Raw genomic sequence first — 26,421 nt, 5'->3', positions numbered from 1 at the left:
GCTGTCATAGTTCACGACTTTTAATTTCTCTTGGGGGAACAGATGCAATATTAAAAAGTTCATAATTTTTTAAAAAACTTTAAAGCTTTTTTTGAGGTTTTTTACAAAAAAAAATTTGACTTGTGAATTTCAGATCTTGGGTTCAGGATCACTTCATTAAACATTAAAGATTGTCAAAGGCTGTTCAGCAAAATGATGCATGTATTTCTCTGGCTGCTTTCCAAAGCCATGGATTACTGGAAAGGGTATATTGAAGAAAGTACAGGTCCTTTTTTGTACTCTTTCCCTACTGCCCACAGTCAGAAACAAGCTATTAGGTCTTTGATTTGACTCAGTACAACTGTTATGTTCATATTAGCACTGTAAATGACTTTTGTGTACCTTAGAAATGTGGATTTTCTGACTCTGAGATACCAAAATGGCCCATCCCTCATATTCTGTGTTTAACAGAGTACCCATAACTTCACAGCTAGCAGGCCAGGCATTAAGCAAAGCATCTTTTTATTTTGGTTTTACTGTTTGGTTGGTGGTTGTTGTTGTTGTTGGTTTGTTTGTTTGTTTTTAACAAGAAGAAAAATTCTTGGCTTCTATTCTGTAATTCTCCTAAAATGCCATTACCTCTGATCAAGTTAATTTTTCTGTTGTAAAAATACAAGATGATATCTAAATATTTTTGTGATTTTGGAGGGAAGGGAAACTTACTTTTTAAAAATTTTCAAGACTGTCCTTACAGCCTGCTTATTTTAATGAAATAAGACTTTTGAAGGGTTTGAGTAACTTAAAAAGCTACTGCTAGTTGGAACAACACCAAGTATTGTGGAAAAATGAAAATTTACTCTGTCTTTTTAGATCTTAACTATGGTTCCTTGAACAAGTAGCATTGAAATAACCAGTTCTGTTTGAGTAGTAACTCAAAACCTCTCAAGATCATCATTCCAACATAAGTCAGTTTTGTTTGGTGGGTTTTTTTTTGGTGATGCTACTGAAATATTTTTTGCATATTTTTCATGGGATTTGAGACACAGTATCGAAATAGAAAGGTGTATACTCTTGTTTCTGTAAATTTAACTACCACAGATAGCAAGATTTTAGGCAAGTAAACTGTTGAAAGATTTTTTTTTTTTCCCCCCACTATTCCAGGTGCTCCAGAGATATGATGTGAAAAATGTTCCTCTTGTTTTTCTTTTAATATGGCAAGTTATTCAAATGTATTTAAGCAGATTTGTATGTGAGGAAAAACTGGGAATTATTATTTCTCTTGACTGTCATTTCCTTTCTCTTTTATTTTAGAAAAACGAAATCCACACAACGAAAAAGGTTAGTATCTTTGTTAAATGACTGGGTGGTTGGGTTTTTTTTTTTTAGAGGGAAGGGATAGAATCCACTTTTCCTATTTTTAAAAAAATTAATTTCAGACACACACAGCAGTAAAGCCCCTTACCTTTGTGTAAGCATTACCTTTTTTATATAGAACAGGGGAAAAGAGCAGCAAGTCAGCAAGAGATGAAAATGTTTGGTTTACATTGTGATACAAGTTATTACATGGAACCTTCCTATCTTTACTGGTTTTTTCAGACTTTCTGAACTATCTACAAATTTGTAAATACATGATCATGAGTTCTTCTTTGCTTCTGTCCTTCCTCTCTTCCCCATCCCCTCGGAAAAATGGTCATAGTTTGATGTCGGTGATGTTAATTAACACAGAAATTGGAGCAAAGGACAATGGTCAGGGGCTGTCAGTTTGCCATCTTGTTCGACCAAATGCTTGTGATTTCTAAATTTATCATCAAGATAGGTTCACTGAATTTTCACTCCCATTTGTGCAAAGATGAAACAAACAGCAGAAGCAACCAGATTGTGTAGCAGGGAGACTGGAATTCCTTGTTTTGGCTATCTTTCACATTTTCTTATATTTAAACACAAGAATACTTTTCACAGGTTATTATAGACATTAAATTGTTCAACTTTCTATGGCAAGAGTGAGCCAGATACTGCCCAGATATGTGCAACCCATTGCCTAGAAGAGCCCAATGACTACATCAAGACTTACATCTAGAAGATTCACTAAGCTCTTCTGTACAACCGCAAATCTGCTGTTCATTTGTCGCAGACTAGTTCTTGGCTTGCACATAAAGGTTGATAAATACTGGAGAGGAGCTTGAAGTTAGCTATCCTCTTCATCCCTCTTTGCCTCCTCTTCACCCCATCTGCCTGTTCCAAGAAGGAATACCTGACTTGTTTTCTTTAAGCTCTGTAGAAGCAGGAGACTCTGAAATGTTCAAGAGCCTCTCTGAAATAATTTCAAGTTAATTGTACTTCTGCAAAGTACTTTACAACATTCTGTCTCCAATTCAGTGCTGACCACATGCTATCAATGCCTCAAAGTCTCCAGATGCAGTACAAGTGTAATCCTACATATTAAATTGCTTCAAATAAATTTGCTCTTCAGATGGTTAAGGCATAGTTGCTTCAGACTTCTTGCACATCCTGAATACAAATGCAATAAAGTGTGTGGGGTTTTTTTAAACAGAATATAGGCTGGTAAGTGAAAAAATGCAAATTACAGCCAGAGTATCTCCCTTAGTGACACCACATCTTTTGTTATTACTGCAACCTCTCTTCTTTCAATACTGTAAACTGTGTAGTCTGAATGATTAAAATACAGGAGTGATGACTGAAATTTTTCAAAAGTACTCTTTTATTGATCTATCTTTGCTTCCATTAGGTTTATGGTAGTTTTAATATTAACTTCAGGTAGGGACATTGTTTGAATACTTTTGAAAAGCCACTTTTACAAAGTAGGCTCTTTCAGGCAGAAATTCTACAAATATTCACAGAAACAACACCTGGTACCTCAAGAACTCAATTTTAATTGGAACCTCTGGGAACAGTCATAGAACAAGCTATTACAGAGTAAGAACAAGTATTTAAATGCAGACAATGGTAAAACTAGACTTTCTACTTAAATCACCCCCAAAAAATGCAGTCAGACTTTAATCCATTTGATTGTGAGTCTAAATTTTAATTTGTGTTATGGTGCTATCAGCATTGGAAAGAGGGGTGCAGGAAGTGGATTTCAGCTTGTTCGGTAGCGTAAGAAGCGGAAGGTAAGTGCAGCACTGGTTGATTTGGTGGAGAGATGCACTTGGAAAACCAGAAGTTAAAGTGATGATTAGAGTATTCATGGATTTGTGAATCAGTTTCATAGCCCTTCTGTCTGAAGGTGTTACTAAAGCTTCTAGAGGTGGGTGTCCATCTCTCTTAATCCAGCTATGCAATGTTTACGTTCGTGTTCTGTGAAGCGCCAGATCAGCATCACTGAATTTGAGAAAACACTTTAACCATATAACCCAAGAATTTTCTGAGTTTTGGGGCCTTGACTCTTAGTTCATTTTTATTTTTAATTTGAAATTAAACACATTTTTTTACATACTGGTATCCTGATGAGTAAAAATTACAGATTTTTAATCTCCATCTGAAATCGGTATTGCTGGAACCACATATGTATTTTCAATACATATGCTTAGCTCTGTGACAGATTATGAAATTTTGTAATTTCAATAGTATCTTTCCTTCTCCTAAATTTGAAAGATCTGATTGGGGGGGATATAGACACTAATATCTTCTATATATTATCAGATTCTGGAAGTATCAGCTTATTTGCTATACTTTCTATTTCCTGGACTCACTCAAGATGTCTGACTGTAGAGTTATTTCATGTTTTCATGCATCTTAACCCTTCTGCTTTGTTGACTAGACCTTTGTTTTATCATGCTTAAGTCGCCCACAGTTTTCAGAGCTTACAAAATTGGGGGTTTTATGCGACTCAGAGTCACTTGAATAACACAATTTCCTCTTCTCTCAGTCTTTGCAAATCCTGGGAGCTATTCAGAATGCTGCCTTGTCTGGCAGTAATAACACCTACTGTAAGCATCAACTGGCAAAAATCAGCGTTCCTGCTTAAATAGATTTTGCTGTTAATCAACTGCTAACTTGATCCTCCGTCAAGCTTTCAGCTTGCTTACTAGAAACCTTTTCAACAGGTGCATCTTGCATGTTGCTGGTTCAAGTTTTATTATCTTTGCTGTATCCTGTTGTATGATAAATGATAGATTATGCTTTATTCACTCCTCCATAAAGTTTTCATTCCTAAATGAATGATTAAAAATTTGTTACATTTGCATTTTCCAAATTCTTGTAATTTCTGATGTGAATCCACATGTTTTAGTACTTTGCTTGAAAAGCAGCAAGCATTTTTGGAAGTTTGAAAACAGCAGCAAGTACTAGTTTTCTTTATCTGTACACAAAATGTTTCTTTTTCAGTATGGTATTCCCTTTGTTGGCTCCTAATTGAAACTGGTGCCTCAATTTGTTGCTTCATTAGGCTAGAATTTGTTGCTGTATTCATGTCTGTCTTTGTATTTTGAAGTACATGGACTGATTGCTACAAAAAACAGTGCTTGCTGGCTAGCACTTGAAAGTAGTCAAGCTTCATCTTCAACTTTTATTACACAGTCAGGTTAGCAGCTAAATAATTCTTTGAAAAATTGTATTGCTGGTTATAGTGGCAACAAAGATATTTCTAGAGCACCTACTAATAAGGAACTATAGCATTCCAGATATAAACATAGATATTGTTTGACATACATTTAATTACTTTTACTCTATGCCCGAAGAACTTTTAAAAGGGGAAGGCTGGTAAGGAAAAGATGTATGCTAAGCTTGAGAGACACAATCACCATTAAATGGAATTAAGAAAAAAAAAAAATTGATAAATTACTTTTAGTTGGGCTTCACTTATTTATAAGCTTGACTTGCACTGCAGACCCTAAAGTTTCTTTTTACTGTGTTAGTATGCTTTATTCTGTGGCTTTAAGAAAATGTAGAGATTTGAGTAATAGCTCTGGGTTGTTAGAACAGGGCAATATTTCGTGGAAGGACTGGGAAAGGATTTATATGTTTTCAGTTGGCTTCTTCTCCCCTAACCTGTCTTAAAGTTTTGGAGGGGAAATACAAATTAATAGAAAATTACTTTATTCAAGTATAGTTGTATTGTCTAAGCTTAGGACTAATTGTTTTACTTGTGTCAAAAATAGTACCATCAACCAAATTATCCAACATATTTATGCTACGTGTTCCTAGTACTCAATATATACAGGAGAACTGGAAATATGGGAGCGAAGGATACCCAAAGCTTTCTAGGCTTTCTGGAGTTTTAAGAGTTAAATAGGGATCACATTTTGAGTGAAGTTAGTATAATATTACATGAGAAGGTCCACTTTTTTCTCTATTATCATTACATAGAAGTTGTGGAGTACGGGGCTTCTATGCTGCTTTGTGGTAATACTGATATGATTTTGCTATGCGTTATGCAGAAGGGTGTTAAAGATGCTGTACGGAAGCCACAGCCCTCATCTGCCTGGGACCTGGCTCTGTGAAGGTGTTGTGTGCATAGCAGTGCAGCATAGGATGTCAAATAAGGCCAGTGGCTCAGCTGCTGGTTTGATTTGCTCAATTATTTTCTCCTTTTCCCTCTTTCATCTTTCCCCATGTAAAATAGTGGGAAGGGGCAAGTACTGGTGGAGGACAGATCCATGAAGTACTTCTATTTCTGTACAATTGTTAGTGGAAGAAAAGAGAATTTCTTTCACAGCTGGCACTCAAATGTTGTGCATTGAGGTAGGACACGTTTTTCTTTTTTCTCTTTTCTTCTTTCTGGCTACTACTAACTTCAAGTTAGTAGGGTTTTTTCCAGTCACATTTGAAAGTGTCTTTTCACCAACACAGTCTAAGAAAATTGAATGCCTTTTAATTAAGAACTGTAACATTTTATAGTCAATCCTCTCCTATCAGCAAACTACCCTGTAGGACACTAGTGGCAGTTTCACTGGATTGCATCCTGCTGAATTCACAGTCTAGTAATCTGGGGCTCATTTGTTAAATATTTAAATTGCACGCAAACAAAAATAAGACTTCTCAATACTGGCTACCTGAAAAGACTCCAAACAGTCTTAATTTTTTTCCTCTGTCTTGACAAGACATCAGTAATATTTTCCATGTGTTTTCTTTTTCTTATCTCAGGGGATTGCCAGTCCCATTGTACAGTTTGATCTACAGACAAAGAAAAGAGCTCAGCCCTTTTTTGTCCGAGACTTGCATTATTTTTAGTTTTTCATAGCTCTGTCTTCTAGTATGTTTTCTTCCTTATGGTAAAGCCAGTTTCTTTCTGTTTTGTTGATATCTTGTTCACCTTCTAACTCAACCTTTCCAAATGACTCGTTGAAACACCAGCTGTAATTTAGTCTCTTGTGTATAGGTTCTCTGATGATGTAAAAAAAGAAAGTTTAGAAATATGACTTAATTGCCATGATGTTTGCACATTGCCAGCATGAAAGCAGAGTTACCTATTTAGAATGTGCAACCCACAGGTTTAATTTATTAAACTTTCTTGTAACTCCATTCTCCTATAAATGCGTGCATAATATAGGAGAAGGAATGTTTTTCTTTTTTCCCATTTGGCAATTTGCTTGATTTATAGAAAAGTCTGTGCTCTGTTTTGTGTATTGCTCGTTTGGAAACCTTCTATAGTTTATAGAGACACTAGCGATTTGTTCCTTAGCCTCCCTGTGGAGTTTGTTCCATATTACAATCTAATTCCATGTCCATGTCGTGCACTCCTGAGCTGTTAATTTGTACATTTCGATGCAGTTTGTTTCATCGTGTTTTTGTAATCCAAACTGAATATAATGAGCTATGTGCTTTGGGGACCCAGCCTTGCCTTGCCAATTAGAACAAGTGGTTACTGAGAGAGAGCATGTTTTAAATAAAACATGGCACCTCTGCGTGGGACCAGTAGGCTTCAGGGAATAAAAGAGGGTATTTAACTCTTTCTCTCTGGGAAGAGAGGTCAGTATTAGTGAGCATATTTTAGAAACATTGGACTCATTCCTTTGAGAAGTATGATGCAGATTCATTCTTCATCTTGCAAATAAAATTTAGTTTGTTGTTGGAGACGTGTTAGGCAATATTGCATGTGGAGTATTTAGGAATGCATAAGGATAGCTGTTGAGTTGAAAGCACATTTTCTAGGATTCTAATCGCTAATGCCACCTGAAAATTGTACAGGACTAGCAGCTAACTTTTCTCTTTCCCTTTGTACTGCTACCCAAGAGGCTGAGGCAGGACAGGAAGAGTGCCAGGTGATAAAAGAGCTGGTTTCAAAATGTGTTTTACAAGGGAAGGAATCCAGAAGCAACACTTATTAAATAAGAATACTAAGGTTATGTGCTAGGTGACCATGAGGAAGGGCTCATTGTTATTTTACCATTTTGAGGTAACTGGGAAAGGGTAACTCTGTGACCATCAAATATTTGTGATTTCTTGCAGAAATTATCCAGCATTCTACTGGTTTTTATACTAGCTAAACTTCCTGGTGAATTCAAGCAAGACACCACAGCAATTTTAGAAGTTAATACTATTTTGTAATTCTTTCTTGCATTCCAGCCCCAACATTTCCTTTCCTCTCTCTTCACACTAACTTGCACATTCTGCATGCTTGTGCATCTTCAAAAGGGAAGAAATTACTGTCCACCAACAACCTTCAGCTAAGGACACTGAGAAGGAATTCAGGAGAACAGTCATGGCAATTGACTCGGACAACATTTCAACAGTCATTGCATACACAAGCAAGGCAAGACCAAGAAAAATTTCCCTTGTGAAAACCCTTTAGCTCAGCAGCTAGGTGTAAGAGAAGTATAGCTGTTTGCTAAGGTGCTTTAAGCTGTTAGGTAAGCAGGTGTACAAGACAAATGTGATCTGCATAATAGAACAAAATGTAACTGATGACTTTTCAACTTTCTGTCCCATTTTATGTGAAAGGAATGTGATCTAGCAGCTAGACAGCTGGCTAGGAACTTGAGGCCTGATTTTCTTTTCACAGTCAATGGGTATTTCTTTGTGTTCCTTATTAGTTACTGAGAGATGATAATATTTCCCTACTTCACTGGAATGTTTGTGAAGATAAAATATATGATGTTCAGTACAGTAACAGTGGTCATCTAAGGAGCTGAGATAAATCTAGAGCCCTGTCTTGGGAAACAAAAGGTAATTTTGAGGGTATCTCTTCCAAATCAGCTTGAAGTAAGCATGCCATTAGCACGTATTAGATTAAAATGCAAATTGGCTGTCTTTAAAGTCAGTGAAGGCCCTGAGGCCCTCAGTAAATTGCCCAAACTCTGGGATAGAAGCTTGATCCTTTGGTTGTATGTTATGCAGATTTACCCACCACCACCCCACCCCACAACTTTAGCATAGTGTTAGTCATAGTGCAGGAAACTAGTGTAACAAATTATGTCAGATCTTATGGAGGAGGAAGGCAATTTTATTTCACAAAATCTATAATTGTTGTTTCTGTATATTTATGCTTTCACACCCATTTACTCACGAGCCCCGAGATGCATGTCCAAGTAGTCTGGTCAACATCATCTGCGTTCGACATGGAGAACAAGGAGTTCTGGATATTGACCCCTCACTATGATGATAAGCTGATTTTGCATTTGCCTTTTATACCCTTGAAGAATGGATACTGTGAGGGACCATTTGCTTCTTTATTTTTTCTTAGCACTCATAAGTCTTAGGCAAAATTCTGGAATTTCAGTTCTCTTCTTTCCTGTATGTGGCTATTCCACCGTTGCAGTTATTTTCATCTTCTTGATGCTTTTATCTTTAGTTCAGTTTGTTTCGCTTCTTAATTTGAATGAAATTACATTGCACTGTTGCAATGAATGCATACCATTTCTTTTAACCCTTTTAATGCTGTTTCTTGTGGAGCCTGCAAACATTTCAATCATTTTTTTATTTACACCAGTCTTCATATATCTATTACAAATCTTGTATGTTCTCACGAAGTTAGTCACCAGAGGGCAAACTGCTCATGCAGATTTAGTTGATACAACTATAACTTTGCTTTTTTTATTGGTTTTTTTTTTTTTGTTTATTTCAAAACATTATCTATGAATGAGTTTACATGCAGTATTAATTAGATGGAAAGGGAAAAGTACGAATGTCCTCAGAGATACAGAAGTTAGTATTTTATGTTGAATGAGAGGGAATTTTTAGAAGGTAACATTCAAACTGTTGGACTAATTTCCAAACTTTGGGGGGGAGGAGGGTAGTCCCCGTTTAGATAAAATTTTTTCTTGTGATCAGATAAAAATATCACCTAATAACTAGTGAGGGAGAATAATAGTAGGTTAAAATAGTTTTCAGCAGGAATCTGGCTTTAACCTTAATTGCGAATAGAATCTCTGTAATGGGAGTGGGGTGGTGGGGAGCGGAATCTTACGCTGGAGATCTCTAAGCTTGCAAGACTGTGGATAAGACCTTTTGTGAAAAGATATCTGAAATAACTGCATCTCTAGTAACTGAACATGTAAGATTTTGTTCCTTTCCTTTGCGGAAAGCGTAGACTGTTGACTGAATCTCTGGCACTGAAGATTTAGGAAATGACAGGTTTTGGTGCCTTAATAATAATCCAATCCATGTCCATGCATTATAACTGTCTTTTAATTATTAAAAGGATCAAAGAGTACAAGAAAGCGTAAGTTTACTCGCCTAATCTCGTTTAAATCACAGGTTATTAAATATCACCTAGGTAAGCCCTGTTTGCTGAAAATGTCTCCTTTAAACAGATACCCTGCCTGATGTGAAGACACTGGGGGTTCTGCATGCACCATGGGCACTAGTATTTCTAATGAATAACATCCCTCACTATTAAGAAAGAAATAAGCCTCACATTTTTAATTGCAACACTGTAGGGATGTTTCCACAGAATTGTACTCTCATTCATTGTACTGAATAGGAAGCAATATAAGACAGTCATGCCCTGCATCTTCTTACTACAGCATTTGAACATTGACCTGAATGGAGAATAATTATTTTCTTTATAGGAATTCTTTGGAGAATTAATTAGCCTCCTAGTGCTTCAGGAAAATAAGTAATTTACCATCTTTACATTTTTGTGACTTAAACTGGTCATATTCTTGTTCACTATACACAGATAAGCATCTAAAGCACAAATGTCAAGCATCCATAGATACTGGATATCAATTTTGAGAAGCCTTGGGACTGTAGCCCTTTCTAAATCTCCTTTCCCCAAAGCATATAATTTTATGATGCTTTAAACATCGAAAGTATAGATCTCCCTACCTCTATGGAACTGCAAGGGTACTGAATGCTCCTGTTGGGGGGCACCCAGGAATACCTATTTGAACATCCTGAAAATAAATATGAGTAGGAGGAAGAACTTACAAAGGTTACATAGGAATTCTGTGGCAGAGACAGCGGGGTAGAATTTAGTTCTCTCTGATTTCTCTTTAGAATTTTCCTGGGGGTTAAAATGAAGTCAGGAGGCTAGCAGAAAGCTTTTCTTTCTATAAAATTTCAATTTGGTGTTTTGAACTTCTTTCATTCTATCCAATAAGCAAGTCAAGGGTCCTCTAAAATAGAAGGTCTGTGATTGTTTGCCTGCATTATAAAAGTAGTTTAAAATTAAATGAAAAGGTCAGATCACAAGTGTACGAAAATGATTAGTTCAGACACTTCCTGATTTCAGACTGCTTGAATTGTCAAGATTAGCGTAGGATTTTGCCATCCTGTAACGCCACTCCTATCCTTCTGGTATAAATAAATTCAGTTATGTGAAACTGTGACTTAACTGGGCCAAAGCATTTGGAAACCATGAGTCAGGAGTGTTGATTCAGAGCTGTTGGGCTGCAATCAGGTCAGAAGTTGGACCCAAATGCTCTGTCTCACTTGTAATCAGAAGTGCTTGAAGCTGAATGAGCAGTATAGTGGTAGTCTTCTATAGAGTCCACTGTCTGATGCTATAAAAGTAGCTCTAGTAATGGTTTTCAGAGCATAATGCAAGATTTTTCTCTCTCATTTGCATTAAGACTTGTCGTGGGACAAATTTGGAGGGATCTTCTGGTTTGTATTTTTTTAACTATTAATGTTACCCATAGTATAGCTGTTTCTTACTTGAATAAGTGAACAGATAAATTTCCTGTTGAACAACATTAATGAACTTAGTGTGTACAAGGAGGAAACCTTGGAGCTTTCTGAACTTTGTTTTGTATTTATGTATGTTTATATCCATTAGCAGTTCAGCAAAATTGATAGCAGTTTTATTTGATCTTGGTTCCTAAACAGCAGGAGCTTTTATATTTTGGGCTTAGAGCGTTTCTGCCCAGCTCTGTGGGAAAAGTCCCATATAAATGGAGAGCAAGTTACGAACAGCCAGTAAGTGTGTTGGGAAGTTGTAAGCATTAGAAATGACCAAAAGTAAACTTGTGCATCTCAAATGGTTAAGGATTGCTCGAAGTAGACTTGGCATGAACTTGCTTCCAGTTAAATTCTCTTTACTTGAGGTGAAAGTTGTTTGCAGTGAGCTAAATCAGCAATAAAAGATGCATTTCTTCACTGGTAATTGTGTAAGTTACAGGCTTTGCTCTCTTAACCAAAGATAGTTGGCTTTTTGCCTTCTGTTCTTTTTTTTGCTTCAGAGTAGGGAAAAAACCCCTCCAACACTTTAGATGGTTTCTGTGGAGGTAAATACCAGACTGGCTCATTTCTAGGCTGAAAATGAAATATATTGTGCTATCGACCATTGTGCTTTAGCGATGTTTAGTATAGTGTTATGGCTCTTAATAGACAAGCTTTTGTTCACCTCTGTTGACATGTCCTACCCTGCAATATGTGAAGAAACAGGAAACTGATCCCAGTGTAGATGAGTGCACTCTTTCACTATGACATTTTCTGTGCCTCAGCAAAGTCCGTGCATCACTTCAAGTCCTCGGCAGAACTGCCATCTGCTGAAGAACTTTGAGCAGCAATTTAAAAGCTAGATTTTGACAACATGGGCTCTTTTTTTTTCTTTTTTTTTTTTCCTTCAATGAGACTCGCTAGTATCTAGAGAAAACTGTGATAGACACAAATAATCCTAGAAATGCAGAAGCCTATAATGGGTGTTGACATCTACCCAGTTGACAAAGGTAAGTTAATGTTCAGAAATACCTCAAATATTTGCCTTTATTCTGCACCGTTTCTGTTAGTGTCTGTAATTATTAAAGAGTTAAATTGATTGTGTAACTGGAAACTTTTAACTGTAAGGGTTTAATTTAAGATAGACATAACAGTCACTTGTTTTGATGATGAGCACACGAAAATCATACCTGATGCATGACTGCTGCTAGTTGGAGGTAACTGGATGGGTTCCCATATGAATAACTTTTTTGTTTTTTAATTGGACTTTTGGATCTATGAACAACTGAACTGAAAAATAGTGTCTCTGAAGCCAAAATCAAGATGGCTGGCAATATTATCCAAATCAATATATCTGGTAGTTGTGGATAGCAGTAGATCTCCAGTACATTTCAGTCCATCTTGGTTTTTTCTTTCTTTGAAATGGTCTTGGTGTACCTGAGTTGAAGGAATATGTATAGCAGTATTCATCAAAGACGTTTAGAAATGCAGAGTGTTGGAAGCTTTTGCAACAGAACCTGTTTTTCTTGGTGGTAACCAAAAGAGCTTTTTTGACATAAAGGTCAGATTTCATGTATTTGTTCGCACTTGAGCTCTCTTTGACAGAATGAAAGCTATTTTGCCCTTGATTTATAAGATATTTACTGTGAGTTACTACTGCATAAACATCTGACATTGTGAGCAGCTCTGTGTTCTGCTGACCATGCCCTAGTAACTGGTGAAAGGAATTTTTATTGGGGCCTTTTCTGTAGGTACTGTAGCAAAGTACAGAATGTCCATTTACAGGAGAGCAGAAGTAATTGTTTTGGTTTTAACTTGAAACCATTTTTTTATTCCACACAGCAAGCTGCAATAAGTAACTCCCTGTAGAGAAAAAATGAATAGTCAGTTGTGACTCTTTCCATACGCACACCTGAGCCTGAGAAATTAAATTGTGCCTTAACCTACAGGGACAGAAAACTTACAGCTCACTCACTTTTGACTTCTCAAGATAATGTCAGTAGGACTTGAGAGTGTATCTCCTTATAGGAGACTTCAGAAAATAATCAAAGTGTACTAAACCTTGTATAATATTATGACAGCTTGTTCTATAGTTAGCTTACCAAGGTATTCAAATGAGAGTCTAGCTGCTTTAAAACAAAAAAAAAAGTTAAGCAGATAATCTTATTGGTGTGATGGCACATAATTTATATAAATTCAAGTTGAAGATGATTTCTGTGAAGAACAAGAACAGTTTGTAACTGTTTCTTCACTCTAGTAAAATTGATCAGAATCCATTTCATGGATTTTATATGGGTTTAGTTAAGAAAACTTTGAAACCATTCTAGAGATTTCAAAATTCAAAACAGATTTTGAATATATTTACCCATATAAATGTGTGTGAGGGTGGCGTTTCAAGGCCTGTGTTGTCAAGCAGAAGTCTTGCGTCTTAGACTATGCTTGAGTAATGCCGGATTAAATGCTCTTGTTTACATAGGTTTTTAAATATTCTTAATTGCATAGAAAAATACTGAAGTTCTCTACTGTTTTCTCTTCCCTATGATGGTGTTCCATGACAGTCAGGATTAAAGTAAAGTTCTTTTAATCCAGACCATATTTTTTGTGTGTCTGCATATTTAACGGGGAAATAAGTGAAAATGTTGGTCTGTGTTTATATAAACATATACACATTATGTATTTTAAGTATATACATTCTCTCTAGATATGTGCTCTATATTTTATGTAAATTATCTAAAGTGAGTTTTTACTCCGAATCGTATGCTTAATATTTTCCATTATGAAGTTACTTCACTTTTTAGAATTTTATGTTAACTTGTCACATTCCTTATCAAAATAATGCTTCAGAAATTGAAAGACCTCTGTGATGTGCCAAATCCCACATATTTTTTTGAATCAACTAGCTTTTACTTGCTACAGATTACAAAGGAGCAGAGGAGTCATGAAGTTATAGAGTCACTGGCTAAGCACTTGTACAGAAATACTAAACTACCTCTTGTTATACGCTCTTCTGGAAGTACAGAGAAAATATTTTATTAATTTTGGTTTCTTTTAAGTATTTTAATGATTAACATGAAATCATGAAACAGTAAGAAAGAAAATTAGCTTCCTGTCCTCTTTGCTTTAATCTGTAAACAGGGGTGTTGGGAAGGAATGTCATGCAGGGTATGACAGTCTGAAGCAGTCATTTTTACTAACAGAAGTAGTTCCTCTAAATACAAAGCATGTCTTAAACTTTAAAAAAAAAAATCCAAGGAATTTGAGGTAACTTCATATTTAACCAAGTAATAAATTTTAAATTCTTGTATTTGTAAATTTCTATTAAATTCCAGTTTGCATTCAGATGTATTCCTAAACTATGGATAGACAAATAAGCTAGCAAACAAGAAATGTCCAACAAAACAGTAAAGATACTAAGCTTGATTAGTTTGTAAAGGCATGAAGATATTCTTTAGTTCTTTTAGTCAACAAAAAGTGCTAAGTTTCATGTAAAACCCATCTTTTATTGCAGGTTGGTATGTTTAAATGTGAACAGTGACTGAGAATCAGTCTTTAAACTCTGATCACCAATTTATAAAACATTTTGATTTAAATCAGTCTTTTGTGAAACAGGATTAGAATAACGTTACTAAATTAGAAAGAATTGTCAGATTTTAAGAGCTGCCAGGTTAGAACCAATTTCTTCCATTTCTTCTTTCCTAGTGAAATTCTAAGGAATTCAGGATGTGAAAAACGAAGGAAAGGATAAACTAGTGTGAGATAGTATTATTGGGCAGGTGAAGACATCCTGTGTTGTGTTCTGCATTCTCCACCAAGTCTGAGGCTGAGTAGCTGCAGAACCTGTATAAACATCTAACTGCAAGTGTTGAGATACTTGCTGATTTCTACCCAACCTTCCTCTTTGGTTCCCCCTTCTCTGAATGGCTAAGCGTTGTGTGTGGGGAGAAGTTACAGTGGCATGGTATTTACTGGGTCCAAAATGTTGACTTTTTTTTTCTGCCTTGTATTAGAAAACTCTTCTTCCCTTTTATATTTTGTAGAGCAAAAGGCTGTACTCTAGTAAGGACATGGGCACCTTTACAAAACACTAATTCATCCATAACTGTGGTAATGAAGGAGAAGTTTCCTGAGTTTTGACTGTACCACAGCTTCCAGTTGGAGGGTGGTTGAATGAAACTAGTAGCACACTACTGTCATGGCTTTTTTGGCCTGTGCTGTTGTGGCGCTCTAGTTAAAACTTTCTTTGCTAAAACCTTTCTATGGTACTATTTAGTGTCATTTTTTAAACAGAGGCTTAATATGGAGTTGAATTTTGTGGTTAACTACAACTCATTTTCTGTCTTTTGCTCAAGGGAAAGAGGCTTCTTGCCTTTTTCCCCCAGTTTTACTGCTGATTAGGGAAACTGAGACTGTAAAAGTTGGCTTTTTTTCTGCTATATAAGTTTGTACAGCAAGGTATTAACAATCTTTCAGTTGTGCTCTGGTCTGTTAGCAGGAATATACAGTGGTACAAGAAAGAATTTGAAAATTTTATGCCTCCATGACCTATTGTAGAATGTTATCCTCCTGCAGTGTTATTAAGTCATTTTTTCATATTCTCTTAAATTAACGTTGACATTCTATTACTGGATTTGTTCTTGTCTTCAGATTGGAACTTAAAGGAAAAAAATCTTATTGCTGAAATATTAAAATTAATAGCTTGATAAGCAGTACCTTGCTTGAAGTAGAATTCCCCTAGAAAGATTATAATGTAAGATCAATCTCTGCTTTAGATTTGCTTTCAGGTATGAAAAAGTGCTTTTGGAGCATTCAGGGCATCAGGAGGTAAGGATCAGTTGAAATCACAGTGAGAAAGAGCAGACTGCAGAAGAGGAGATCCCCATGTCCATCCATGCTGGTATTGCAAGGGATAGTAACTCTTCAGAGAATTCTGCCTTTAGTGAGCATTATAATGCCTTTTCAGTAAATGCCTTGTGACACTGTTTGCTATTTGGTGATGTGAATTTCATGTGATCTACAGAGAGGTGGGAAAGTTATTTGAAATTAAATTGTCAGTCCTGATGGTTGGGGTTTTTTTGTTTGCTTTGAAAAGAGCCTTTTTCAAAACTGGGTGCAGGTTTGGAGCTGGCGTTTTAGAAATGTTTTCACTATAGATTTTTTTGCTCTGACTCAACATGGGTCAACCCTAACTAGAAGTTACTGATAAGCAATTTCTGTTTGCCTGTGGAAGACAAATGGGCTTTATAATCCAGTTTCTATTTAATACTTTAATCAAAATTTCAGAGTACTCCTGATGAAGCATTTGCTTTTAACTTTAGGAAAGAGTTAGATCCATAGAGATAGAGCTAGAGTGCTCAGCATAACCAGTAAGAGGTTGGAGAAGTGGAAGGAAACTCTTTATTTTGCTTTTAAGATAATTTCACCATCCTACTTGGAGACTTACAGTCCTTCAGACAAAGTTTAGGCATAAATGTAGGTGACCTGGTATTTGACAGAAGTGGTGGAGCACAGCCTTCTGCCAAGAGGGATGATGTGTGCAATGAAAACACTCAACACTTTCCCAAAAAAAAAGGTGAATGGCAAATAATTCACTAAACAACCCTAGACAGAAGCACTCAATTTTCTGAGATAGGTTTTAAATTGGTCATTTCAGAACCTGTTACATTCATTAGGCAAGTGATGATTTGATTTTACTTTTTTGTGTTTGTTTTGTTTTTCTTGTGATTGGATGGCCAGCAACATGTGATAGTTGAGGAAGAAGAAAATTATGTTCAGTTTGTTCTGTGGGACAATTGTGTTTTTCCAGGATTTTTTGTAGTGTCTTGCTGTCTTGTAGAGTGCAGCAGAATCACAGAAGGCATGTATTTTTAACACATTCAATTAAAGTTAATGTCTTTAAATTATGTTCATCTGGTTCAGATATGAAAGTAAAGCCAATGTAAAGTAGATCTCAATATTTTTGTGCCTAAAACGTTTTAAATTGATGTGAACTGCTGGTTAAACTGGAGTCATGCACTGACTGGAGAGGTAGGTTGAGTTATGAAAGTTAGAGTTAGCTTCTTTCTTCTGATCGATGTTGCTGAAATTTAGATCGTGAAAGGATAGTTGGAAACTCTTCTGCCAGAAGTCAGAGTTGTATGTCTCGTCTAGTGGGATTGACTCTTGCTGTAATGGCATTTCTGAAGAAGAAAGCTTTGGTTTGTCAGAAGTCATAAACTAGTGAAGTAAAACCAGTTTGATCACCTACTCCATCTGAAGATGATACAGGATGAATCTACTTTTGGCATGTGATGTGGGCTACAGAAACTGCTTTGAGGATAACAGGTGAATAAGTTAATTGATTTGCTTCTTTTTTACAAAGAACAAAGGAAAAATTTCCCTGAGTCTACCAAATGAGATACCAAGAGGAATTAAAATACCTATACTTAAAATCTGAGTATTGCTCTGCAAGAAAATATCGTTCTCTCCTCTATTTTCATGTCAAACACCATGATATTTTTGCACTTGAGCTAGATTTGCTCCCAAAGGATTTTAGAGAGTTTTAAAATAAAACCATTAGGTTTGTGCATATGTTACCTTACCAAAAAAAGTGCAAGACAAGAGTGTGAGCTTTCTAGGGTTAAAATAAGTGAGGGTAATGCTAATTTTTTTCTTTTTCTTTTTTTTTTTTTTTTAATATATCTTTCTCCTCCCTTCTGAGAAGGGAGACCTTCACAGGATGTTTGGCATAGCATGGTTCCCAATAGACATAAAGAATCTGAGGCATGTATCTTACTTTGGAGCTGCCTTTTTTCCAAGTATTCTTATAGTGCTGTCCATCTGATTTAGCTTTTTCTAACCTGACCTCATAGGCTACAGCTCCTGCCTTAAGCAGAGCGTACTCATGATTGGTCCCAACTCAGAATGGATCGTTATTATTTTTTAAAAAAAGATTTGTGTGAAAGTTCAAATTATTCAATTTGATCTACAGAAATGCACAGAAGAAAATGGGGTATCTGAACAGAAAAAAAATTGAGGGACCAAGTTTGGGATCTCTGTATTCAGGATGGCAGTGGTTTGTGCTGCCAGGTCTACAGGTGTCTGCTGGAAGCATTTCCCTTATACTAGACAGTTCCTTTTTTTTTTTTTTTTGTTTTTTTCCAGTTTGATTCAGAAGATGAGTGATAGATACACATCCATCAGTGTGGTAATACTGTACAGAATGCGGTACAAGAAGGTTAAAGGAAAACATCCATATCTCTGATAACTTTCTGAGAAGCATTTTTAATCCCTAGGATGTGATACATTACCTGTCTTGTATGATCAGTGATAAGTGTTCCTTACAAATCAGGCGTTCTGTGGTAACATCTTTAAATTCTTGAAATCAAACCCACAGTGTTCAAGAATTGTAAAACCAATATTATGAAGCTTCTGTAAGAAACACGTATGCATTAAAATGTGAAACGTTATGCTTCTAGTGTTTTTCACTGAGAGAAGTGAAAACCATTCAGTTTTTATACTTTGTTAACATAAGTCATTTGTGATAATGCTTCTCCCTTCCCCCTGTCATCCTCTTCTGTGTAGGTATAAATGGTAAATGTGAGCTGTATTTTTGAAGGAGTTTTCTGCATCTGTGCTGTCTGGTGTTTAAATTGATTGGGCCTTTTCTTTTAACTTCTATAATGAGGTTTCAAAAGTGTTTTAGTTTCTGATCAAGGCGTTTAGATATGTTCAAGCTTGAAATGTACTGGGATGTGAATAGAGTAAATATTTTTTTCTGTATGTATTTTTATTACTTTTCCAAAAGAACTGAAAATTAATCTTAACTCTAACCTGTCGATCTCGTATGTGTGTGATATTGGTCTCTTCCGTGATTAAAAATTTAGGGTAAGTTTAAGTTACAAGGTACTAACAGACAAATTGTGAAAGGTGTAGTAGCTAACTGGAAGAGAATCTATAGAGTAACTACGCTCACTTTTGACAATTTTTAATATTTAGTTTTTCTCCATGTTCAGTAGCTTGTATCTGGCTCCCTGGTACAGTTGGGGGGATTGCAGCTGTAGCTTCTCTTCTGTCAGTAGGCAGTGAAGTGGATATGCAGAGCTCCATCTGTAGGGCAGAAGAGATGAGAAAAGTGTGTAAAATGAAGAAAAAAGTTTGACGATTCATACTGAATCTTAGGATTCAGTCTAAACATCTTAATAAAAATGTGAGTTGCTGTTTATTTACAGTATGCCAGTATGTCATGCCACTCCTGTCAGATTTCTTGAAAGCACTAAACAATACTGCTGCACTCACTTATGTAGGGTTGACAGCTGGGTTGGAAAATCACACTATTCTTATGGAACCCATTAAAGCTATTCAGTAATTAGTAAATTAAAAAATAATTGAGTCTGCATGAGTTGGTGATACCATGTGATAGCACCGGTGGTGAAAAGTTATGAGCAAGCCTGAAAAAATGCTTTACTCCCTAATGCTCTAGTCACCATAATAAATCTTCTAGATGATCTTCAGTAAAAACAGTGATAAAAACTGGATGCTAATTTCAGTTTCGTTTTACAATGACAGTAGTGTTTATGGAATTTTGTTGTGTGGATTCTCTAATATTTAGGCAATTGGCTTTAATTTCTGCATGCCTTAGTCAAAAATAGAGCTGTGTGCTCTACAAATAAAAGTGATGATTCACAGCCTGAGCTCGAGTGCGACAGCTAGGAGATTGGCAGTGTGCTGGGGAGGCAGAGGTTGTTGGTATGAGGAACATGCAGTGGGAAAAGTCCTGTATTTCTTGAAATTCTCCGTTCTATGTCAGTGGCAAAAACTTTCACACACAATAAAATTCTGAATGTTGCATTTTGAGCTGAATTTTTAAAGGTGTGGGTTTTTTTTTTTTTCAAATGAGTATATTTAACTAAAGAATCAAAGCTACATTTGCATTTTTAGTGGAAAATATTTGTATAAGAAATTTTTGCCTATGTTCCACAGTCTGCTATGGAACATAAATAACTGAATTATGTTTACTTTTGGAGGTCAGAGGCACAGAGTAGGTTTCCTTAATATTGAGAGGAGGAGAGGGGACGGGTGCTTCATCAGAGCTCAATCTGTGGAGTCACCTTGCTTACAGACTCTTTTCATTGGCATAGTTCAGTGACCATTGATCTTCTCTTAGATTGTGATCCCGAACAAGTAGCACAGAGAAGGGAAATACCTAACTGAATAGACTCTGTGGAAAAAGGAGAAGATTTCTTCTTGAAAGGATGAGTTCTCAAGGTGGAGGTCATGTGGGCTTTTAGGGGATGTTTCCTGCATGGCGCAGGAGAGTGAGACGAGTTTTGATCACAAATGTATGCTTGGTTTGAAATGCCACCTGACAAAGAACTGCCTCTTTATAAATGGAGGTAGCATTTTCTCTCTTCCTTTTTAACTTCTGCAGTCATACAGAGGAACAATTTCTGAAATATGTGAGTGCAGGTTAAAGAAGACTCTGTGACGGATGCAGGATTTTTACTCATGAGGTAAACCCTGGAATGTTGTGAGCAAAATCAGTCTGCTAATGCTCCTGAAGTATATAAGCAGGTACACGAGTCTTTCGTTTTCTTGATCAGATGGCCCCATATATAGCATATTTTGGATTCATTAAAGTAAGCTGCTTTAAAAAGAAATGTTCCTTTACTTGCTTTCTGAATAGTAGGTCCTTTAGTAAGTGTTCACATTTTCTTGCATTCACCAAAGCAAGGAATTGTCAGAGGAAAAGGAAGCGCAGGACTCAGTATAGGTGGCATTGGGGAACGGTGCTCTGCCTCAAGCTGTAAAAGGCATGCTTGTCCTATGCAATCATGTAGGTTGTAATAGCTTCTGAAAACATTGAAGGCGGCAAACCATTGAAACTGTTGCCCTTTTTTTCTTCTTAGGGCATAATGTATTGGTTTTTAATTCTGAGACCAACTTCTTTCCAAAGACTGTTCATTTGGCATGATTTGATGAAATAAATTTCTTTCTGGTTTTCAAATTATATTAGGCTGTTGTGGCTGACTTAGATAAGGAAGATTTTGTGTATGCACATTTATTTGTATTTGTTTCCCTCACAATTACATAGAGATGTTTCTCAGACCCTTTTTTTCCCCTCTGTTTTGGCTATATTTCTATAGAAGTAAGTGACCGTTACCCAATTTCAGTAGAAAGAGGAAATACTCCTCATTTCAAGTTTCATTCCTTGATTGAGTATACTCTCCTTTCTAGGAGTAAGTAAGTACTGGAACAATGTAGTCTTGTTACCTATGAGCTTTGCAGTAATGAGAATGTTTTATCAATAAAATACTTTTTCAGCTGCTTTCTAACTTCCAACAACATATATGAAACACTTGACAAAATAGCAGAATGTGTTTATAGTTCAGCTCTTACTGGAATTCTGGATGGACTTTTGCAAGAGGACATTCACAGAATCACAGAATCGTCTAGGTTGGAAAAGACCTTGAAGATCATCCAGTCCAACCATTAACCTAGCACTGACAGATCCCAACTACACCATATCCCTCAGCGCTATGTCAACCCGACTCTTAAATACCTCCAGGGATGGGGACTCCACCACCTCCCTGGACAGCCCATTCCAATGCCTAACTACCCGTTCTGTAAAAACTGCTTCCTAATATCTAGTCTTCTCTACTTCATGCATATTCTGTGCCATATGTAAATACATACTTTATTTTTTCCCTCTGGGAAAAAGCTCATCAAACATGTTTGTATGTCATGCACCTGCTTGAAAAGGGAGGGGAAAATGTGGTGATCATGGCCTGAAATGTGTTCTCTACTACTTCAACAGTTCTAAGTAGAAGATGTCTCTCTTGCAGCTAGTGAAATAAAAATTGATCAGCTACATTGGATGTGACAGTGAATGAATGGGAGAGTGTGAGGTGAAAACAGCAAAGGCAAGCTGACAGCATCATAATACTGGAGACATTTGTAAAAGAATATTAGGTCTATTGAAGCACTGTCCTGTGTCAGGGCCATAGTGGAAGCTATTGACTCTTGAACAGATTCCATTAACCAGATTTTTCTCAATTTAGAAAGCTTCTCAGTAGAAATTTCATTTGTTAACCTGACACAGACCTTTCCCTTTGCCTCTGTTGAATTGGTGTAAGGTAGTTAATTTGTATCAGACACTTTATTCAGAGTTTTAGTTCAGGTTCTTGGAAATAAATCTCTATTTTAGTTGCCTTAGGCAAATCAAACAAATTTCTGCAGTGAGTTCTGTTTGGTGTTATCTTTAGCATGTGTTTATTTTTCTATGTATGAATGTATGTCCTAGCTGCTAACAGGTTTTCTCTTCTGAAATGTACAATTCAGATGTGGAATGCAGACAATGTACCTTACAGAACTGTTTAGTGAAACAGTAAAGAGAAGAAAAAAATAATTCCTATTTGCATAAGAACTTCAACATACAATTTTAAGTTGGACTTCAATGAATGTCTTCTATCTGTAAACATAAATAGGCATAGTTCAAAGCAGTTTTTCCATTGATTATGATACTATTATAATTAAAACTGTAAATTTTATTTTTTGGTTTCGAGCAGCAGATTAAAAGATAAACTTACACTACTTTTATAGCACTTAAATCTATTTCATAGTACTTACATTTTCTCAGATACACAGTATCCATTTGTTTTTTGCATCCTCTTACTCTGTTGTGAATTTCTCATTTAAATCATCTATCATTTTTTCTTCAGTTCATATATGGCACTTGTCTTTGCTGATTGCACAATACAAAAATTTTAACAGATAAGAATTACTAAAAGAAGCTAAGAATTACTAAAACTATATGGTTATAAAGTGTTGTTCCAAAAGTGAAATTTTCATCGGCTGAGAAATGAGAATAGTGGTGGAGAAGATGGCATCAGTCATTGTCACCACAGATGCAATAAATCCCAAAGCAAGACAGTAGCACCCAAGACTTATAATGGAGTTGAGTATTGCTTTTAACTGTGCTAAACAAAATGAATATATGGTTAATATTAAGTATATATATAAAATATTTTTTATGTGAAGAGAAGAAAATGAATGTGTTTGCCCGTTTTGAAGACCAGAGATTCTTATACACACATTTGCTTTAATTTATCAGTTGCCATACCCTAGTGTTGAATGTAGGATATGCGATAGAATACCTTTTGTCATGAAGTGTAAACATGCAAATAATTTGCTTTGGTGAATGCCTTCCAATCTTATACTCCATATACTTTTAGTGCCTGTCAGTATTACAAGACAAAAATGAGAGTTAGTTTCCAGTGTAACAGATGTGAAACAAAAAATTTATATAAAATTCTAACAGGATAGTGTTTGTAAACAAATGGGGAATAAGATGAGAGAAATTAAACAATATTACATTGCGTCTTTGAGAAAAATCCAGAGACATTCTTTAAAATGAACTCTGCCAATGCTAAAGTATTTGGACTTTTTTTTTTGGTACTGTCGTATTTTATGATGGAATGTTGTAAGAATTACAAATATTCTTGCCTGAAGTATTTAAAGTATGTCTATCTGTATTTAAATATCTACAGAATAATGCTTCCAAGCCTTTGGCAGCCCTTCATGTTAATGTTCTACCCAGCAAGAGCACAGGTGCTCTCTTATTTCTCTGTGGCATTGCACGATCTTCTAGAGGATATTGTGTTCCAGCTTACCTACTTGACTGCCTCAAACACAGTGTTTTCATAGTGTCCTGAACTGCTAATGGTGTTCACTCAAATGTGGCATTTTCTAATGAATTTACCTCCTTGGTATAGGTTTTTGTTTCATATATAGTTCTCCTTATTGTAATGCCTGAAATTAATTAAGCAATGTGATTAACATCTGTTATGGGTGGTTTGTTCTTTCTTTCCCCAAGGTAAATTCTGTAGGACTGTTATTAAATACATTATTTTATTCCCTGCTCTATATTTATGTTAGTGAAAGCCACATCACCAAAGTATACTTTGCCTTTAGAGAAGATACTGATAATATTTGCAGTGGTTTTAGTTTCTGTAGGAATTCATTACACAGACTGTGGGGAAGAGTCTGTGATATGCATGTGAGCTTCACCTTTGCTTTAGGCAATCTGTGGTGTGTCAGTGCACTGCATGGTTCTCCAGACGCCTTCTAGTACCGTGTTGGCAGATAACTGGTTTCACAAAGATAAGATCTGAGATCTCACCTGAATTTCCTCTCTGAGAAGCAAGTATAGAGGTATGGATGGGTTTCATGTGCTACTCACAGTATGATGATGACTGCTATATTTAGCACTAGTTGTGGTTCCCTAGGGTTTGGACTATCATCATTGCTGTAGAGCGTCTAGGGTGTGACAAAGCTGAATGTAGTTGAGGCCAATCATCACCATCAGATGGGATGCAGTTTTCCCTAATGCAGCCATTTCTTAGAGATCATATTTATCTGTAGGTGTTGGTACATATATCATTGTCTCCTGTAAGCTGACAATAAAAGATCATCCATGATTTTTCATGGATGCTGCTGATTTGATGTTCCACATGCTGTCCAAATCTGTTCTTTGTTTCTATTCTCAAACAGTAGCATCAGGAATACAGTCTTAGTACTGGCAGATAGATCTTTCAGCAATTAATGAGAACTACTTTACACCAAGAGGGATTTTTTGTCATTGGTCAGACTGCTGCATGTTTTACAGAATCACAGAAGGGTTGAGGTTGGAAGGGACATCTGGAGGTCATCTGATCCAACCCCTCCTGCTCAAAGGCTGCCTAGACCTGATTGCCCAGGACCATGTCCAGATAGCTTTTGAGTATCTCCAAGGATGGAGACTTTGCAAACTGCCTGAGCAACCTGTGCCAGTGCTCAGTCACTGTGAAAAAGTGTTTTCTGATACTCAGATGGTGCCTCCTGTGTTTCAGTTTGTGCCTGTTGCCCATATTTGAAGGAATGTGATTGTCATATGACTGTCATATGAAGGAATGTGATGTGTAGGTGTAGGGGAGAACTTTGTAGAGTAGGGCTGATGGTTGGACTCGATGATCCCAAGTGTCTTTTCCAACCTGAATGATTCTGTGATTCTGTCAGGGAAGGAGGATGAGCAAGCAGTCTAAGTATCCTTGCTATTCCGAAATAAATATTTGTGAAGAAGGAGGAAAGATATAGTTAGATTCTTAATGGTTCAGGTTGCTTCAAGGAATATTTATTGCTTCCTTTGGCTGTTGTGTGTTGAAGCCATTATGTGGGAAGAGCAGTGTTTTCAAAGTTCTGTTTGCTTTGACATGGTCATATATCTAAATGCATAACAGTATACCAGCCAAACACATCCCTGAATCTTCTTTCTATGATGCATAGCAGTGTTTCTTTTCACCTAACTTTCTGTGTCTTAGAGCTCAGTAAAGCAAATGTGTAGTTCCTGGTTGATGAAAAGTTTGTTGTTTCTTGAGAGCTCAGGTGTTAAAGGTCACATGACAGGAAGCACAGGAGAATTTGTCTTCATGCTTCCCAAAATGCAGTCATTTGAAGCAGAAGTAGTTTTACTTGAGGTTTTAATAATAATGAACAGCTTTTCATCCTCTATACTGTTTACAGGGATCTGAAGACATTAAATCAAGTAATTAGGCTAGCTGTAATGATAGATTTCAGAAGTCATCTTAATTTACATACAATTATTGTGATATACATTGTTAGGGAGTTGTAGCTTGCCATAAGGCAAGCAGTTATTATGGGTAAAATCAGTATTTGATCAAGTTCTCAGAACTTAAAATTTTCCAGGTGGAGGAATAACAGTGGCCCCACATTGTATATTGTCATTTCCAGGAGCTATTGAAGCATGTTTATAAGAACAGACAAAAGTTGTTGTCTAAGTTGCTTCCAACAGATGCAGATAGCAACAGTGTAAAACAGTACTTGAGCTTTTTTTTCCTCCTCCTTGTGCTGACCAGGATTTTCAATTTCTGGGTTCACACGACTGTTTTATAGTACCTTAATCTGTCACTGTGCTTTTTTGTAGTACCCATTAACTTCATGGTGTTTGTCATAAAGAGACAATAAGGTAGATGACTGACACTCCCCAGCTCACCTACTAAAGATGTAACTGTAAAATTTGACACTAGAAGAACAGCTAATATCATTCTAGGTTTGTATTTGAATGGCTTTGAGCAGGAATGTATCATGCCCTAGAAAAAGGTCAGGTTAATCCTCTGCATTGTGGGTACTAAGTAATTTATATAGTGTTTCCAGTACAAAAGCAGTTTAATGGACCTGCGGGTAATGTTTAATAACTGAGAATGTAAGTTAAATTGGCCATCTGTTACATGTCTCTGCACTTGCTGCTGTGGCATGTGAGATGGTGGAGAAATTTCACACTCATTTTGTTTCAGATTGTTCTAATTGTTTCTTTTTCATGCAAAGCATGAAAAGGCTCTTGCAATTAAG

The 26,421-nt window shown here is 36.3% G+C and overlaps 1 protein-coding gene across 3 annotated transcripts in view; it reads left to right on the top strand.

The window, feature by feature from the left end:
• The window catches only part of ZFAND3 (zinc finger AN1-type containing 3), a 140,888-nt gene that overhangs the window by 34,388 nt on the left and 80,079 nt on the right, over positions 1-26,421 (top strand). For all 3 annotated transcript variants that reach the window (XM_074818134.1, XM_074818136.1, XM_074818137.1), the window contains one exon: positions 1,291-1,317. In XM_074818134.1, coding sequence (XP_074674235.1) covers positions 1,291-1,317 — 27 coding nt within the window. The remainder of the gene's footprint in view (positions 1-1,290; positions 1,318-26,421) is intronic.

This window comes from Strix aluco, chromosome 3 (assembly GCF_031877795.1).
Source record: "Strix aluco isolate bStrAlu1 chromosome 3, bStrAlu1.hap1, whole genome shotgun sequence".
In the NCBI taxonomy this organism is placed as follows: domain Eukaryota; kingdom Metazoa; phylum Chordata; class Aves; order Strigiformes; family Strigidae; genus Strix; species Strix aluco.
Note: the sequence above shows the minus strand (reverse complement) of the source record. Positions and strands in the feature narration are given on the sequence as shown.